At 42.9% G+C, this 17,249-nt stretch overlaps 1 protein-coding gene across 1 annotated transcript in view; it reads right to left on the bottom strand.

Annotated features, from left to right (window-relative positions):
- Positions 1-17,249, bottom strand: part of SEC62 (SEC62 homolog, preprotein translocation factor) — a 221,727-nt gene that overhangs the window by 165,172 nt on the left and 39,306 nt on the right. Inside the window, exon 3 of the mRNA XM_069213191.1 lies at positions 7,057-7,162. Coding sequence (XP_069069292.1) covers positions 7,057-7,162 — 106 coding nt within the window. The remainder of the gene's footprint in view (positions 1-7,056; positions 7,163-17,249) is intronic.

Here is a 17,249-nt window from a genome sequence, read left to right on the forward strand (position 1 = left end):
GTTTTTGGCTCTTCCCTGTCACAGGCACTTGGCCGACCTACACAAATGAGGTATCATTTTTACTGGGAGACTGAGGGGAACGTTGGGTGGTAGGATATTTGTCCCAGTGCGGTGATCCCACACAGGAAAGTGGAAAAAAGTGATTTTTTGCTCTTCCCTGTCACAGGCACTTGGCAGACCTACACAAGTGAGGTATCATTTTTACTGGGAAACTGAGGGGAACGTTGGGTGGTAGGACATTTGTCCCGGTGCGGTGATCCCACACAGGAAAGTGGGAAAGAGTGATTTTTTAGCCAAATTTGAGGTTTGCTGAGGATTCTGGGTAAGAAATCATTGGGAGATCCACGCAAGTCACACCTCCCTGTACTCCCTCAGGTGTCTAGTTTTCAGAAATGTCTGGGTTTGGTAGGTTTCCCTAGATGGCTGCTGAGCCCAGGACCAAAAACACAGGTGTCTCCAACACCCCCCCACCAACTCCCCAATAAACAGGTAGTTTTGTATTTGATAATTTTGATATGTCCATGTTGTGTTTTGGGGCATTTTCTATTGCGGGCACTAGGCCTACCTACACAAGTGAGGTATCATTTTTATCAGGAGACTTGGGGGAACGCTGGGTGGAAGGAAATTTGTGGCTCCTTTCAGATTCCAGAACGTTCTGTCACCGAAATGCGAGGAGAAAGTGTTTTTTTGGCTATAGTTTGAGGTTTGCAAAGGATTCTGGGTAACAGAACCTGGTCAGAGCCCCAGAAGTCACCCCATCTTGGATTCCCCCAGTTGTTTAGTTTTCAAAAATGTGCAGGTTTGCTAGGTTTCCCTAGGTGCCAGCTGCGCTGGAGGCCAAAATCTACAGCTAGGCACTTTGCAAAAAAAAAAACCCATCAGATTTCAATGTAAAAATGTGATGTGTCCATGTTGCGTTTCCTGTCGCGAGCATCAGGCCTACCCACGCAAGTGAGGTACCATTTTTATCGGGAGACTTGGGGGAACACGGAATAGCAAAACAAGTGTTATTGCCCCTTGTCTTTCTCTTCCTTTTTTCCCTTCCAAATGTAAGGCAGTGTGTAAAAAAAGACGTCTAATTGAGAACTGCCCTGTAATTCACATGCTAGTATGGGCACCACGGAATTTAGAGATGTGCAAATAACCACTGCTTCTCAACACCTTATCTTGTGCCCATTTTGGAAATACAAAGGTTTTCTTGATACCTATTTTTCACTCTTTATAATTCAGCAAATAAATTGCTGTATACCCGGTATAGAATGAAAACCCATTGCAAGGTGCAGCTAATTTATTGGCTCTAGGCACCTAGGGTTCTTGATGAACCTACAAGCCCTATATATCCCCGCAACCGGAAGAGTCCAGCAGACGTATACTGACATCGCAGGAAAAAGTTACAGAGTAAAACATTGAGAAAAATGGCCGTTTTTTTAACCTCAATTTCAATATTTTTTATTTCAGCTGTTATTTTCTGTAGGAAACCCTTGTAGGATCTACACAAATGACCCATTGCTGAATTCAGAATTTTGTCTACTTTTCAGAAATGTTTAGCTTTCTGGGATCATTGGTTTCACACCCATTTCTGTCACTAAGTGGAAGGCGGCTAAAAGCACAAAAAAATAGTAAAAATGGGATATGTCTCAGTAAAATGCCAAAATTGTGTTGGAAAATGGGGTTTTCTGATTCAAGTCTGTCTGTTCCTGAAAGCTGGGAAGATGGTGATGTTAGCACCGCAAACCCTTTGTTGATGCCATTTTCGGGGAAAAAACCACAAGCCTTCTAATGCAGCCCTTTTTTCCTATTTTTTTTTTTTTTTAATTAAATGTTCGCTGTATTTTGGCTAATTTCTTGGCCTCCTTCAGGGAAACCCACAAAGTCTGGGTACCTCTGGAATCCCTAGGATGTTGGAAAAAAAGGACGCAAATTTGGTCTGGGTAGCCTATGTGGACAAAAAGTTATGAGGGCCTAAGCACGGACTGCCCTAAATAGCCAAAAAAAGGCACCTGAGGGGGAAAAGGCCTGGCAGCGAGGGGGTTAAGCTCAAAATCAATCCTAGCCTCCTCCACCAAATATTTCTTTTTTGGCGATTTCACTTAAATGTCACTTCCAACAACTTACTGAGAATTTGTTTCACCCCGCAATGGCTTGAACAGAAGCATTTTACAATTACAATTTCCCTAAATTATTATAAAACTTATGTTCTAATTTACCAGATTACTTTGAATAGTAGTCAAATAAAATGGAGATTACCTGAAGGTACTGCTTGCTTATTGGATGCAAAATAGTAACTCCTAATGTCAAAGACACACCTCTGCACATATTACTGAAAGGCCCTTCACTCGATCCCCCTTCTAGATTCACCACACATTTGACCAAAGACCAGAATGCGAAACCAGGAAAGTGTTTGCGGTGGGTCAGCTTCACATCTGGTATGAAAATTTATTTTTCATGAAATTGTAAAGAAAAGAGGATCAGAACATGACCATCAACGAAAAATCCCCACTTGTGTCTCCAACAGAAAGGTTTAGGATGAAAGAAGCCCTAGAGCCCTGGATCACAAAGCACATGAGGGAGTACAGATATAGAATGTTTAAATGAGCTATAAGGGACACCAAATTTCAAACAAACCAGAATGCCAAACATAGCAGCTTAAATTCAACACGCTTAGGCACAGGAGCCAATGCATAGAGCAGAGGCCTCAAGATATACTATGATCTTTTTTAAAGCAGTAAACATGCACCAGAATTTAGAACACACTGAAGACTGGTGTTTTAACATAAGGGAAGCTCTCTGAATAATGCATTAGCAAAATTCAATTTCAAATTAATCACAGAGACTCAATACCAACAGAGGTCTGTCTGAACCTGTTGCTTCAAACCTAATTTCGGAATGCTAGATAACACTCAACTTTCACATAGTCCATTAAAGGAGGAGTGAAGGCAGCCAAGAGACACACACATTAGTCAATGTAGTTTTGCCACATTTGCTCTTGTCGCCTTGCAGGCCAGCAACCTCATAGGAATTTTTAGTCAGGCATGAAGAAATCTATTCTAAACAGGATCAGTCAGACAAGAGCAGCTTATTCCAGATAAGAGATCTGTAAGACATCGGCACATCATTTTAAAAATCAAAATGCCACAATAAATCTCCTTATTCAAATATTACAATCTGATACAGTCAACTGTTAAAAATATCTACCAAAATAATCAATACAGAGCAACTTGTAAATGTTTTTCTGCCGCACGGCCAGTAGACCATTCATTACAATTTGACAGTCCAAAATTACAAAATTGGTACATGCAAAACAGCATTTACATAAACACAAAGGGAAAAATAAAGACTACACGGCTAAAATATATATCTGCCTTAAAAATTATTATTGTATTATATGCGTATAAACACGTTTCTATACCTACCATGTGTATCGTACTTTCTTTAATACACAAGAGGATGTTACTGTCCAGTCAAACAAAATGATTGGAGACGGATTCCCATCCCCTACAAGATATATCAGAATTTGGCCAGTGAAACCTCAGGAGGAGTGCACGCAGGATGGCAGCCCTCCCAAAGGAAGATCGCGATATAATGCTACATGGACATGGGTCTCAAACAGACCTCTACTTACTCGATTAAACTGAAGGACAAGGAGACACCCTTTGCATCTGTACACACATCATAAAGGAAAGAGACTTACAAGGAACATTAACCATTGCAGCCAGTGGGCAGGCACCCCATAGTGGCATAAGTTAAAAGAAAAGCCTCTGGATATTAATTTGCTGCCATCACCGAAAGGCACCGCAACATGGAGCGAAGGGGCATCACATACGTCACTCAAAACAGGGGTACAGTTAGGATAAAAATCCACTCATCAGGGCTTGGCTCTGATGACAAACAGAAAAGCAGAAGGATGGAACACCTCCATTGGATATTGTTGAGTATAGAGGAGGGGGGTGGGGAAGGTAAATAAGAAAAAACAGACAAGCAAAACAGCATAAGACAGGAGGCTGACTATGTTGTGTGCCAATGTAGGGGTACACCATGCAGGTAGTCCAGACGACCCTTATTGGCTTACAGGGCTTAAATTAATAATCCAAAATGCTTTCTTTGTGGTAGTGTCGGCAAGCAGTTTAGCTATATCAGAGGGTAGTGTTAAGCATTAGTTGAACACAGTCAATAAATGAGACACACTCAAGAAGAAACTCAAGATCAATTTATAAAAATAACATACATTTTTATATTAATTTAGACACCAGGATCTTCAAGATCAGGTAAGTACTTTTCGAGTTAGCGATATTTAAAGATACAGTAAATACAGCTGTTAGATTTGAGGCATGAGCCTCGAACACAGTAATGTTATTCCTTGGGGGGGAAACATACACTGCTTAGGGTCACTTGCAAATGACTCGCAGGTCTGATCTTCTGGATTAAGGTAAGTAGGGTCCAAGGTCCATAGAACCAGCAGTTTTGTGTTACCTGCCCTAGTGTGCCTGGGTGCGGAGGTGCTGGTCGCAAGGTTAGCCTCAGACGCTACAGCTGAAGTCAATGGAGAACACCTGTAACAGAAAAAGGCTGCAAGTAGAGACTGGGAGACCAGCCCTGCAGAACTCAAAGGGGTGCTCGGCTCTTGTGGGTCTCAGGACCACAGAGACACTGTCAGTTTCAATGGATTCGGGCTGGTGGGGCTAGAGTGCATAGGTGTTTTGTCCAGGGGGTAGACAAGTTTGAGGCTCTCTCAGTTCTCGAGGAACTTGCAGAAGAGGGGAAAAGAAGCACAGCAAGCAGACTTCTGACGTGGAGCTGGCCTCTCTAAGTCTCACGTTGTGCAGGTAGGTTTTTAAGGAGGTGGTGTTCAAACTGAACACAAACAAGCATTGGTACTTGCAATTGGCGGTGGTACACCAGGCATTGATGCAGGGAGGCTCCGGACAGGCTCACTGTCTCCAAGCAGGATGGGTCGAGAGGGCTGCACTCCTGGACACTGGAGATCCTCTTCCTTTCAAGTTGCTTCCTCGGTGGACCCGAAGGTAAGCAAAACAGGGAACTGAGCAGGCGCAGCTGTTGTCTGCTGGTGCATGGAAGTGGCTCTTCCTCTCCAAGATAGATGCTGCCTGGTTGGCAAAGTGATGGCAGGCCTCCGAGTCTTTGGGAGGACGCACAGCTGCAGGGCGAGTTGGGTCTTTGCAATTGTTGAGACAGGAGCAGGTAGGCAGGCTTTGGCGCCGAAGTCTACAGTTAGTCCAGAGTTCTTGCATTTGTGGGCTCTTCTTTGTTCTTTTTCTTCTTGTAGTCAGATGAATCAAAGTTCCTGGTGCCAGGTGGCCTCCTAAATATGGAATTTAGGGGCATTAAGGGGAGTGTAGGTTAGTAGCCAATGGGCTACTTACCACTGGACCACTACACCCCCTTAGATGACCAATTCGTGTGGGGAGTGGGCATTTCCCTGACCCAGACTTCCTAGTTCCACCAAAAACAAGATGGTGGAACCCTTCTTTCATGAAGGGCATCTTGCAGCCCACCTTAGGGGTGAGACTAACATGGGACTGCAACACACCTACTGCATTGCTAATTTCCCACCTGTCCTGGTGCCAAATAGTCCTCAGGGGGTGGCATTCGCCAGGTCTGGAGGAAGCCAGGGTAGCATATCAAAGGCGTCATAGGCTTTAATGTCCCTGGCTTTGGTATGCAGATTTACTAGCCATCCTGCTGGAAGAGGGTGATAACACCTTCTACGGAGTAGACATTGCTTCTTGACCTTAGAGGGCGCTGGTTCTCAACTATAGGGGGGGTCAAAAACTTGTCTGTAGTGCCAGGCTGGTTGAGGCCAGTTAGCCAGCACACTAAAAGAATAGTCAGGGTTTCAGAGGGGAACCTCTATGGTGCATGTCATAATAAATCCAATCCCTGCATCAGTATGGATTTATTAAGACAAGGTGTTCGATCCCAAACACCATTGATTTCCGCAAAGCCATCACGTAGCAATGGAACTTGTGATGACCAGGGCCCAGTACATATATACTTAAGATGGCTTCTCTGTTCACTTTGCTATCTAGTATTTGAACTAGACAGCACTGGGCATTTCTGCTCATGCTGATATGCCCCCACATGTAAGGTAATGCACCCTGCCTTAGGGCTATAAGGCCTGCTGTAGGGGTGGCTTACATATATATTAGATGCAATGACTTGGGCATGGCACAGTTTGTACCGTTGTGTTTTCACACATGATTTGCACCATGGCCGCATCATGCAATGGCAGTCTGCAAGTAACATGTATTGGGGGGGGGTCACTTAAGGTGGCAAAATCCATGCTGCATCCCTTAGCGACTCGTTTTAGTGCCCATGCCCTAGGTACCATCTACTAGAGATGTACAGGGGTGCTAATGTATATGCCAATTATCACAAAGTTAGACCATTTTACCTTGTTTTTGGTGAAAGAGCACTGTCTAGCAGGGGCCGAGTGCACACCAGTTGAAAGACATCAGTACCAGAGGCAAAAAAAAAAAAAGGAGAGAGAGAGTGTGTGTGTGTGTGTGTTTGTGTTGTATAGTTCCCCAAACTATATGGGCTGAGAAATAAACTGCTTAGTCACACAGCAACCAAAACACCAGCACATGTTTCATCTCGCACGATTGACAAAAAACACAAATGTCCCTGATTAGGCATGGGGTAGGAGAAGCTGAGAGGATTCATTACACCACTCAGCCTGTCCCAACCTAGTCAGCCAAGCCCCTATTCAGCATAATGCGAGTCAATCAAAAATTGCCCCAGTGAACTATGGATACTGCCACCTAGCAGCCAGGGTCACCAGCATTTCCAGAGGCTTGTCACTGACCTCAAGCACCTCAGGAACATGAACACTGGAGATTTTTTTATGGTGAAAAGAGGGAATTTTTTTGCCATAGTATTTACCCTTCAGACCCGTAAGACTGTAAAAGTGTACTTTAGAGGCAGCAAACCGGAGGATTTAAATAAGTTGGGAATTTGAAGGAATCATCGAATACCTTCCATTTCTACTGCTATTCATTGGGAAGGGTTTACAAGAAAAGACAACCAAGGCCGTACCTGTTGCAATAATCGACCACTGACTCCCTTGTCGTAAATAAGGCGTCTTCTCCTTTTTTAGCTTTTGCCCATTTGGAGTCCATGAGGCATTCCACAGCTTTCGAGGCTGAAAATATAAAAATCACTTTTTATTAAACACTTAAAATATTGTGTTTATCTCACTGTTTGCACAAACCAAGACATTTTGTTTCCATGCCCGCAAACTGAATTGCAGGTTCCTGTTAGAGGGCTAAGAATTCCAGGATAATATTTTAGGATCTATTGGACAAGGCAGCAACAGAAAATTCCATGAGTACTCTCTCTACTGCTCTTAAATACTTTAAACGTGTATGCATAGGGGCTCATTCATAACTCAGCAGTATACCCGCAACCCTCCAAGCTGCTTTACAACAATCATAAAATAACAAGTAAATTAATTATTTTAAGACAAGGAAAATGATTAACAAGTAGTCCTATCTATTAGATGTGAGTAGGCAACAGGGAAGAAGAGTACAAGACGTGACAGCAGACAGCTTTCTGAGATCTAGAAAAAAAAGTTACAACTAAGGTCTTGGAGGGGCAAACAACACTTCTTTCGTTTAGTGAAGTTCTCCCGTGTAAGGAATGTTTTAGTGTAGGAGGCACCTCTTGGCTAATAAGAAGAAGAATAAAAAGAAAATTCTGACTTTGGACACTTAAGGCATCCTCCTCTCAGAAATGTAGCAGGTTCCTTCTGTGAAAACTTGGTATTTAAATAAAAAATAAGCTTTTATCTGGGCAAAAAATGTATTTGGTACCCCCACCGAAGTGTTCGGGAAGTACTATTCTGCGTAACAGTAACAGAGCCAAGCTATTGTTAGTAAACTTTCTTCGAGTTGCCTTGACATCAGTGCATAAATGTAAGTCCTTGCCAAACAGCTGTAAAGTTAGGCTGAGAGTGGAATAAAAATCTGTTCAACAAGGAGATAAAGAATGCCGCTGTGAGAATTCTTCAAGTGGAGAAGCAAGGTACCATAAATCAGAAGTCGGGTCTGGAGGGAAATGGCAAGACAAGAAATTCCCTATTCAGCAAACCCCATTGGGGATCTTCCGGGGACACGTTTGTGACTCAGAGATTCACAGAACTAGACAGAGGCAATTAATACATTGAGAGGAGGATGGTATAAAAGATAGAGCTGTCAGAAGAGAGTGTATATAGAACGCAGCATGAGTTGCTTTGAAAAGGCTAATTTTTTTTTTTTTTACAACTGAAGTAACATGTTAGAAAAAAAACTGGTCCCATTAGGAACAGTCACTGCTTTGTTCTGCCTTTGTCATCTCTTATCAACTGACAGTATCCACACATCAGCACAGAACAGGCCTCATGGCATTGAATGAGGTACCTCTCCCTCACACTATCTTTCCTACCTCCCTTATTCTAGTCTGACCTCCCCTCCACCCCCATAAAATTGAGAAGGATGAAAGGATGAAACAGGGAACTTATTCCATCAACACATTCAAGTGAGAAAGCAGGGGCCGAACTATCTGCTTCAAGCCCCCTCGCCATCACATCTGTGAGCCTTCTAAAGGGTACAGAATAGTGGGAAGCAAACTGTATGCCGGGCCTGGTGGCTTAGTGGACTAAGGCATCCACTTTAGGAACCTGTGTTCGACCTCATGGTCATAGGTTCAAATCCCGGCGGGTCCACTGAGCCTTTCATCCAAAATTCTGAGGTTGTTAAAATGAGTACCATTGAGTTGGGTAACAATAAACATCTGTTATTCAGCACCTAGATACCTACGGGTATGTGCGCTTTACAAATATATGTTATGTAATAAGATTCCAATATTCAGATCGACCAAAAACAACTGCAAAGCCTTTCACAACTTTGGTGCTCCACAGCAACCACACCACCTATATTAGTCTTACTGTCCTATCATCCATGCCTCTGCCTTCTTGATTTCAGTACACCAGAATAAGTGTGTTTGTCTCAACAACTTAACCACAACAGTTGCATTTACACTCTCTCTCTCTTCCTCAACTTGCCCGAGGTTATCGTGTTATGAGAAGTAGAGCTCAGAAGTGTAACAGATTAAGCGAGAGAGACAGGCACCAGGCACACAGTTTATGGTTTTTAGTTAACTAGGAGTTTTAAGCAGCTCTGCAGTTTCCTTCATAATATTTCTGCTATGTTCTAATTAGCACGTTACTGAACTGGGTGCCCATTCTAGGATTTTTTTTTTTTTTTTTTTAAGTATATGGTCCAAAGCAGGCGTAGCAATTAGGCACCCTTACTTAAAACCCTGTTTTGGCAAGACATAAAGGGTGAAGGTGGACAGCAGAGAATTTCATGGGCTAATACATGCCAGGTGCCAAAGAATTTAGGATTAGCCTCAATCTGAGAAAGTGATTTTACAAACTGTTCCATCAAAAAACAAAAACACTGACAAGACAGGATTTGCAGGAACTTTCTTTTCCAATCTGTACCTTCAATCAAACAGGTTTTCTAACACTGTTCTCCACCCATATGCACAAAGAGAACACCAGGGCTATCTTTATAAAGCCATACATACCAACACAGGGCACATATTCATTCAACTCCGTTTCTAATTGTCACCTGGAAACTTTAGAACTCATGGAAGCTCTTCAGTATCTAGATTGTGCTATCACTGTCTGGATATAGAAATGAAACATGCCTCATTTAGTCTGCATTTGTCCACCCATTACAGGTGTGTGTTAACAGGTTAAACTCATCTTCAGGATATTCAACTTGGATACAGACTAGGCAGAATTACGGAGGATTGGAGAACTTCCGGATGTGTCAAATGCTAGTGGTGACCGAACAGAACATAATATGGCCATCTATCATAATATCCAAACTATTTAATTTGAAAGTAACGAGAATAGTCACACTCCATCGCCTAAATGGCATATCATGTACATATAAGAGGATACTTCTATGAAACTACTAGGCACATGTGCCTGAAAGTAGTTTAAATGGATAAGATGGTGAGTATGTATGGTCAAATTTGGATATTTCTGTAATTAAGAAAACATTTCTCGAGTGATATATTAGCGCATGCCCAAATACAGTAGAACTATAAGGATTTCATTTCCCTCCTTTGTTTCTTCCCTCCTGTAGGAAGTTGGGTTCTGGTTGTAGTACCCCCTACACACACCTTTTGCTTGGGTTTTTGAGGCAACGTTGACTGAAGTGCACTGAGTTCAAGCTAACAAGGTTTCCAGTGCCAGTGTTACTCCCTTAAAACAAGACACCAGGTCACTTGGTGCCCAAGTGTCCAGGTGCTCTAGCACCTCTATAACCCCCCCTAGTAAATGGTACCCAAGGAACCTAGGGCATGGGTACTGAAGAGGGGCCCAAAGAGCTGAAGCACAACTTGGGCCACTCTAAGGTACCCAGCACCAAACTCATGAGTACTGCCCACTGCAGGCTACGTGACAAGGTGCTCCTTAAAAGTGAAAACACAACATGGTACACACACTGTGTACCATGTCCCCTAAACACTGCAAGTAATATTTGTAAGTCACCCCTACAGCAGCCCTTACAGCCCTAGGGCAGGTGCATCATATGACATGTGAGGACATATCTGCACGAGCAGATATGCCCCTGCTATGTCTTTGTCAATTCTTATACATAGTAAGTGACCAGGGAACCCATTTTTATGTCAAGCGTTTTAGGTTGAGTGTAAGCGTACTACCTCTTGTATACTTTTAAGTATACTTCTTCGGTGGGCTTCCGCTATTTCATTTGTTAATTTCAGTGTCATTTAAAAATCCTTGCTTGCTAGTGGTCAGTCATGCCTCTTTGTCCCTCCTCCTTCTGTGGGGGAGCAGGGACTGATTACTGGATAATTACACTTTGTCCTGTTTATCCGGTCTGTAGTGGACTTTTTTAAAAATTTTGTTTCCTGCTCCTGTCCAGGGAAACTTCTCTTTTCATTTGCAAAGCATTCTTGCTCTGAGCTTAGCTGTAAACAAGACTATAAATCATGCTGTTATCTTGGTCACATTTGGTCTTTGTGGGCTCTCTGAACCCTCACTCAGCTGCCTGGCTCCCGCCCTTCCTTGGACCAGTGGCAAGAACCACACACACGCTGTCTGCCAGACAGTCTCAGTTTTTGCAGTCAGTACACTCTGCTGCTCCAGTACTGGGACCTCGGGCGCAGCTCCATCAGTGCACCTCGTTCACACATTCCAAGCCCTCAGACATGCCAATGCCAGGAACCCAACGTACGCTGTATGACAGAGCACCTCAGTTCTTGCAGTCAGTACACTCTGCTGCTCCGGTACTGGGACCTCGGACGCAGCTCCATCAGTGCACCTCCCTTCACACACTCCAAGCTCTCAGCCGTGCCAGTGCCAGGAACCCCACGCATGCTGTCTGCCAGAGCACCTCAGTTCTTCTAGTCAGTACACTTTGCTCCTCCAGTACTGGGACCATAGGCTCAGCTCCATCAGTGCACCTCCGTTCACACACTCCAAGCCCACAGCTGTGCCAATGGCAGGAACCCCATGTGCACTGTATGACAGAGTACCTCAGTTCTTGCAGTCAGTACACTCTGCTGTTCCAGTACTGGGACCTCGAGCACAGCTCCAACAGTGCACCTCAGTTCTACCCAGGCAAGGATACTTCCTTTCTTGTACTGGGAACCCACTCAAATACAGTTCCATTGAAGCAGCACAATTCTAATATTCAGTCCCACTGCCAAGCCAATACTGGACCCAAAAGAGCAAAAAACAGCTCTGCCAGTGCACCTTAAGTCTAACATCCAACTCCAAAATTGACGGGAAGCACCACAGCTCCATCAGAATCCATCAATTCTAGAATTCAATGCACATTTCTTTTAAGTACTAAGGCTCACACACATGCCCTTCTGGACTCCTCAGTTCTGTGGTTCAGAGGCAATGCCACTCCTGTGCTGGGGAACACTTGCAGCTTCACCAGGGAACCTCCAGACTAACACTCAACTACATTGTCATGCCATTACTAGGTTCCACAAATAGCTCCATTAACATACCTCACTTCTGACCTTGTGTGCCAGTTACTATTCAAGTACTGCAGCCCACATACAACTCTGTCAGTGGACCTCAACCCTAACCTGCAGCGCCCCATTATTCAAAGCCCAGGAATTACACAGCACTCTGTTTCTCATTCCTCACCCGCTGCCTTTCTATTATTCCAGCACTGGGCCGGGACACAGCTCTGTCTATACCCCCAGTCCTGATCTGAAGCACCCTAATATTGCTGTACTGGGGTTTGCATTCAACTCTGCTAATGCACCCCCTGCTGTTCCACACTTTGACTTCTGTTTGAGGACGTGGGGGAGCCAATCAAATCTGTTCTTAGCTGTCATCTTTATTTGAGAGGGTCTGTTTCACCTATCCCAGTCCGTTCTTTCCTTTACTCTGTTTACTCTCAATGTTGTCTTTGTCCGTGCATTTTTCTCTTTCCACCTCTTAAAATCCACGTTAGCAGTTTTGCTCTTTCTTTCAGCTGTTTATTCCTACTCCTCTCCTTTTTTATCTCCCTCTTCCTACTACTTCTTTCAAACTCGTAAAAACTTTTTTTATATTTCTTTCCTTGTTTCGTTCCTCTTTTTTCTTCATCATGCAATCATACTTTCACAATTTTTTCCCTTCCCTTCATTCTTTCTTTGTCTTTATTTGCTCTTTCCTTTGACTCAGTGTGTGTTCTTTCACTTATTTTTTTTATCTTTCTTTCTTCCTTCCTTCCTTTCCCTTGTGCTTTTTGTTTTAATCTTTATCTGTCAATTCACATTTTACTATAAATCCCTCTTTTTCCCGTCTGTATGTGGAAGCAACAAGTTACTTGTCCGGATCCGAACTGTCTAAGTTGTTTTCCCATTCTGTGGGAAATGTGTCACTATATCCATGCCCTGGTTCTTTCACTGCTCGTTTCTCTTGCCTTTTATCTTTTTTTCTCTCATGTTAATTTTTTGCTTTCTTTTCACACTTTTCATTATTTTTTCACCTTTATCTTTTGTTCACTAGCTTCCTTCCCTTTTTTCTTTTGTCTCGCACATTTACTCTATTTCTTCTTAGTTATGTTTTCATTTTCTCGTTTATTTTCCCCTGCTTTCTTTTATTTCTTTGCAACCCATTCTCCTTCTTCCTATTGTCTGTTGTATTCCTTTCACTCCTCTTTTTCTGCCCTATCCATTTTCTCTCCTGAGACTTAGTTTCTCAATGGAGCAAGAGGTGCAGTGGCACCGCAGCCAAGAGACCGACAGACCTCATTCAACTATAATTATTGCTGTATTTTCCTACCTGAATTCCAGTCAACCATTTTCCTTTCTTACTCCAGGGCCCATGACACCGTTACTATGCCACTTGTCCTCTCCATCTTTACTCCAGACTCCCTACTTCATTTCACCTTTCAATCCACCCCCAAACGATAATTTTTTTATGGTGTTTTGGCATTACACTCTAAAGTCAAAAGTTTATTTCTGATAAAGGTGTATATATTTTAAGATAGAGGAAGATGGTAAATGGAAGTGCTTTAAATGCTGGGCCACTGGAATTATATGGCAGGAAAAGACGAAATAATGAGTCAGGGTTGACCAATTTATATGGCAAGTAAAGTCCAGTTATGAATTTACAATGCCAATAGCTCTAACTCAAGACAATGTGAGACCTACTGCATTGCAAATGCTTGTTAATATATGTGCTGGGCAATGGTCAATACGAGTTCCGCAGCTAGATGATGGGATGTTTGGTATCAACATCTTGTATTTATAAACCCACACTAATTCCAGTAATGGATTTATCAATTTATTAATACATGCACCTAGAGGGCACCTTAGAGGTGCCCCTGGAAAATCTACCAGCCACTGGTGTGCTTGCTGACTGGTTTCTGCCAGCCTGCCACCAGAGACACTGTTCTGTCCCCAAGGGTGAGAGCCTTCTGCTCCCAGGAGGCCCAGAACAAAAGTCTGACCGGGAAGAGGATGTAACACCTCCTCCCACAGAACGATGTGTTGATTGGACTTCCTAATGGGGTAAGCTGTAAAGGGTTGCCGCCTAGGAAACGCGAATCTAGGCTCTCCCCTCACAGGAGAGGAAGCCAACCTCCTTGTCCAGAGCCCCTTAGCACCAGGACAGGTGGGAAAAATAGCTAGTCTGGTAGGCGTGCCACCCTCAGGCTAGTAGCACCCGTAAGGTGGGCTAAGAGGAGGTAAACATAATTTTTCAGAGGAAGCCATCTTTGAGATGCCATTCTTAGGAATTCTGGTACAGGGTTATGCCCACTTCCTACAGAAAGTGGTCATATAGGGGGTGTAATGATCCCAAGGGTCAGTAGCCCATTGGCTACTATCCTACACACACCCTAACGCCCCTAAATTTAGTATTTAGGGGAGCCCCTGGCACCAGAGAAGCAGATCCTGAATGGAGGAACAGGGGGTTGGGGAGGTAAACAAAAAATATATACAAAAACACACAAGAAGTAGGGAAAGCAATTGCCAAGTTTTAGTTGGAAGAGCAACATAAAGAAAGCGGGGTGGCAGGGATGTGAATGGGCAAGCAGAAGATGGAGAGGAAAGACCAAAAAATCATGCATGCACTCCCACTGAGTGCTCGAAGCAAAAGAAATAAGAGCTGACAAAGCTATTTCAGGTGTATGTGTTCTTTGTTGTAAGAACTATATCTTGTGGTATCAGTGTGTCCGAGTATGGAGTATGTTGCAGTGGTGCTGGAAGAGGTAGTGTTGGTGTGCAGGCATCACCAGAGGTAATGATTTGGCTAGTGGTAGGATAATCAAATTAAAAAAGCATGCAGAGGATTTCGTGCATGATTAAACAGAATGTGGTATGTGTGCGTTTGAGTTTTTGAGCACCAGTTCTGTTACTGTCTGTCAGCTGACTACGTGTGAGAAATTTCAGGTGCACGTGTGGCAAAAAAAAAAGTGCTGGACACAAGCCATGGCAGAGAACTCAAAGGGTCAGGTGGACATAGAGCCCCACCGCACAGGCACAAAGTAAATTTTTTAAAAAACCTATTGAAAACAAGAATTACTAACTAAATCTGTAATTACTCGTCTGACAACACCTCAAAATAGCTTATGATCCACACACTGGCTAAATGAAATGCAAGACGTAATGTAATGAATTAATATGTGTACATCTTGTTCTGGGATTAGGCAAACCATAGATAACCTCAACACAATAAAAGAGGAGTGCAGTGCTGGAGAGGCAGAGAAGCGAGAGGTGCAAAGAGACAGAAACAGAAAGATCAAGTACAATAGTAGAAGGAGAGTTAATCAGACAGCATGACAGAGATGAAAAGAGAGTTCTACACTGCACATAATCCACAGCGGGATACCTGTGCTTCAATATATTATTTACAGTTTTAAATTTATATATAAAAATGATTGTGAGGTCCAAAATTGTATTTGAAATTTGAGAAATGATTTGTGACTGTATCCCGATGTTCTGCTGCTGTAAGGATTCTCATTTGCTTTGAGATTCATTAGTCACCTAGGAGTTCATAGAATAACCTCTTCCTGAATCAGTCAGTGGAGACTTATCAGGGAAGACACCTGATAATTTGCACTGCCCTGAATTTTAGATCGTCAGAGAAAATGTAACCAAGCAGGCTTAGGACGCAATAAATTTGATACTGCATGATTTTCAAATCATGAGTGCTTGCAGTAGGAAAACCTACATCCTGCTGTACCACCGGCAGTACCTACCTTAAATCACAAAAATTCTGCATGCCTCTATCGACGCCACAAAGCCATATGGGACAGCTGGTGGAGGAAACCACTGTCTTTAGGTTTCGTCTGCACAACGCTTTCAAAATCTCATATATATATACCTTTTATTAGAATTGGCTGATTACAGCGTCACTCTAGTTTCCTTGCTCCCTATTGGTCAGCGCCTCCTCCTTCCTCGGTATTCCTCTCAGGCTCCAAATCTGCGTCCTGCTGTGGAGCCTGAAACAAGTACTGCTTCTGGTGGCAAGTGTCCGTCAATGCAGGCACTTGTTTATTACCTTTTGACAAGCACTCTTATTGAGCTCATGTCTCTGCAGCCTCTTTCCTTCCTCCATGCTTTTTCTTACACCGGATATGCCTTCTGATTGTTTTCTCTGTGTTTCTGCCTGTAGCCCCCCCCCCCCCAGGTGGCATTGGCGTGATCAAAAACTACAGAGCAGTGCAGGAAATAAAAACTCAACTGTGTGTTGTGCTTGTGCGTGTTTGTGTCCAACTAGGCACTGTTCCACTCTCTTTTAAACTACGTTTTGTCTTGGCCAGCCCATTCGTGTGCGTGTCTACATGCTGACTACCCGCTTTGAGGCCTCCTGTAATCATGAGTTAAATTCACCTATTGCACTCTTTTAAACGGCCCTTTTTCTCTCTACTTAGAAGAAAGCGTGTTTTCATTGGTTTTCACTCTTTTACTCAGACGTATACTGTTTCTTTATTTTTTTACGCAATTCCCAGAAAAGAATCCTAGCTCCACACATAGCAGGGGCGCTCCACCACTATCTCAGGCACCTCTCCATTGGGGGAAAGACTAATCGTCAGCTAACCAAAGTGCATCTAAACCAAAATTAATGTATGGCTTTTTCACGAATCAAAGCCACAGAAAAGGAAAACAAGGAAATATAAGTAGGTGTTATTATTATTATTTTTTTACTAAAAAGCTTAGAAACAAAGTAGGAAATCTGCAAAAAACTACATTTGGGCCTATTTTTAAAACAAAAATGTTTTAAATAGTCCCTTTAAAGCAACACTGAGTTAACAATTTTCAATTTGTAAAAATGTCAAAAGGAGCATCCACGATCCCGGAAACAACAACAGACTTTTGTGGACGATAAAATAAAATACTAAAAAAAAGCTAACCACCTCCAAATCTTGCAATGGGAACTAAAATAGCTTGCTATATAGACATATATACATTTTTAACCTATTTGTTTTTACTTGCAGATTTATATAGGGCAAAATCCACCTAAAGGGACTGGAGCCTTTACATGAGCGCCATTTACATTATATATTCATTTTTGTGAATTAGGAACAAGGAGATATAGTGCTTTGTCCAGAGTCGCAAGATGCTGAGCAATGCCGAGTACTGAACGTGGCCCACAGTCGGCAGCTCTGGCAGTTACTCTACATCCTCTCCCAAGAGAACAGGGTTGCTTGTAAACAACAATCATTTACAAAGCCAACAGGTTTTGCCTATACTAAATCTAT

This window comes from Pleurodeles waltl, chromosome 11, assembly GCF_031143425.1.
Source record: "Pleurodeles waltl isolate 20211129_DDA chromosome 11, aPleWal1.hap1.20221129, whole genome shotgun sequence".
Lineage (NCBI taxonomy): Eukaryota > Metazoa > Chordata > Amphibia > Caudata > Salamandridae > Pleurodeles > Pleurodeles waltl.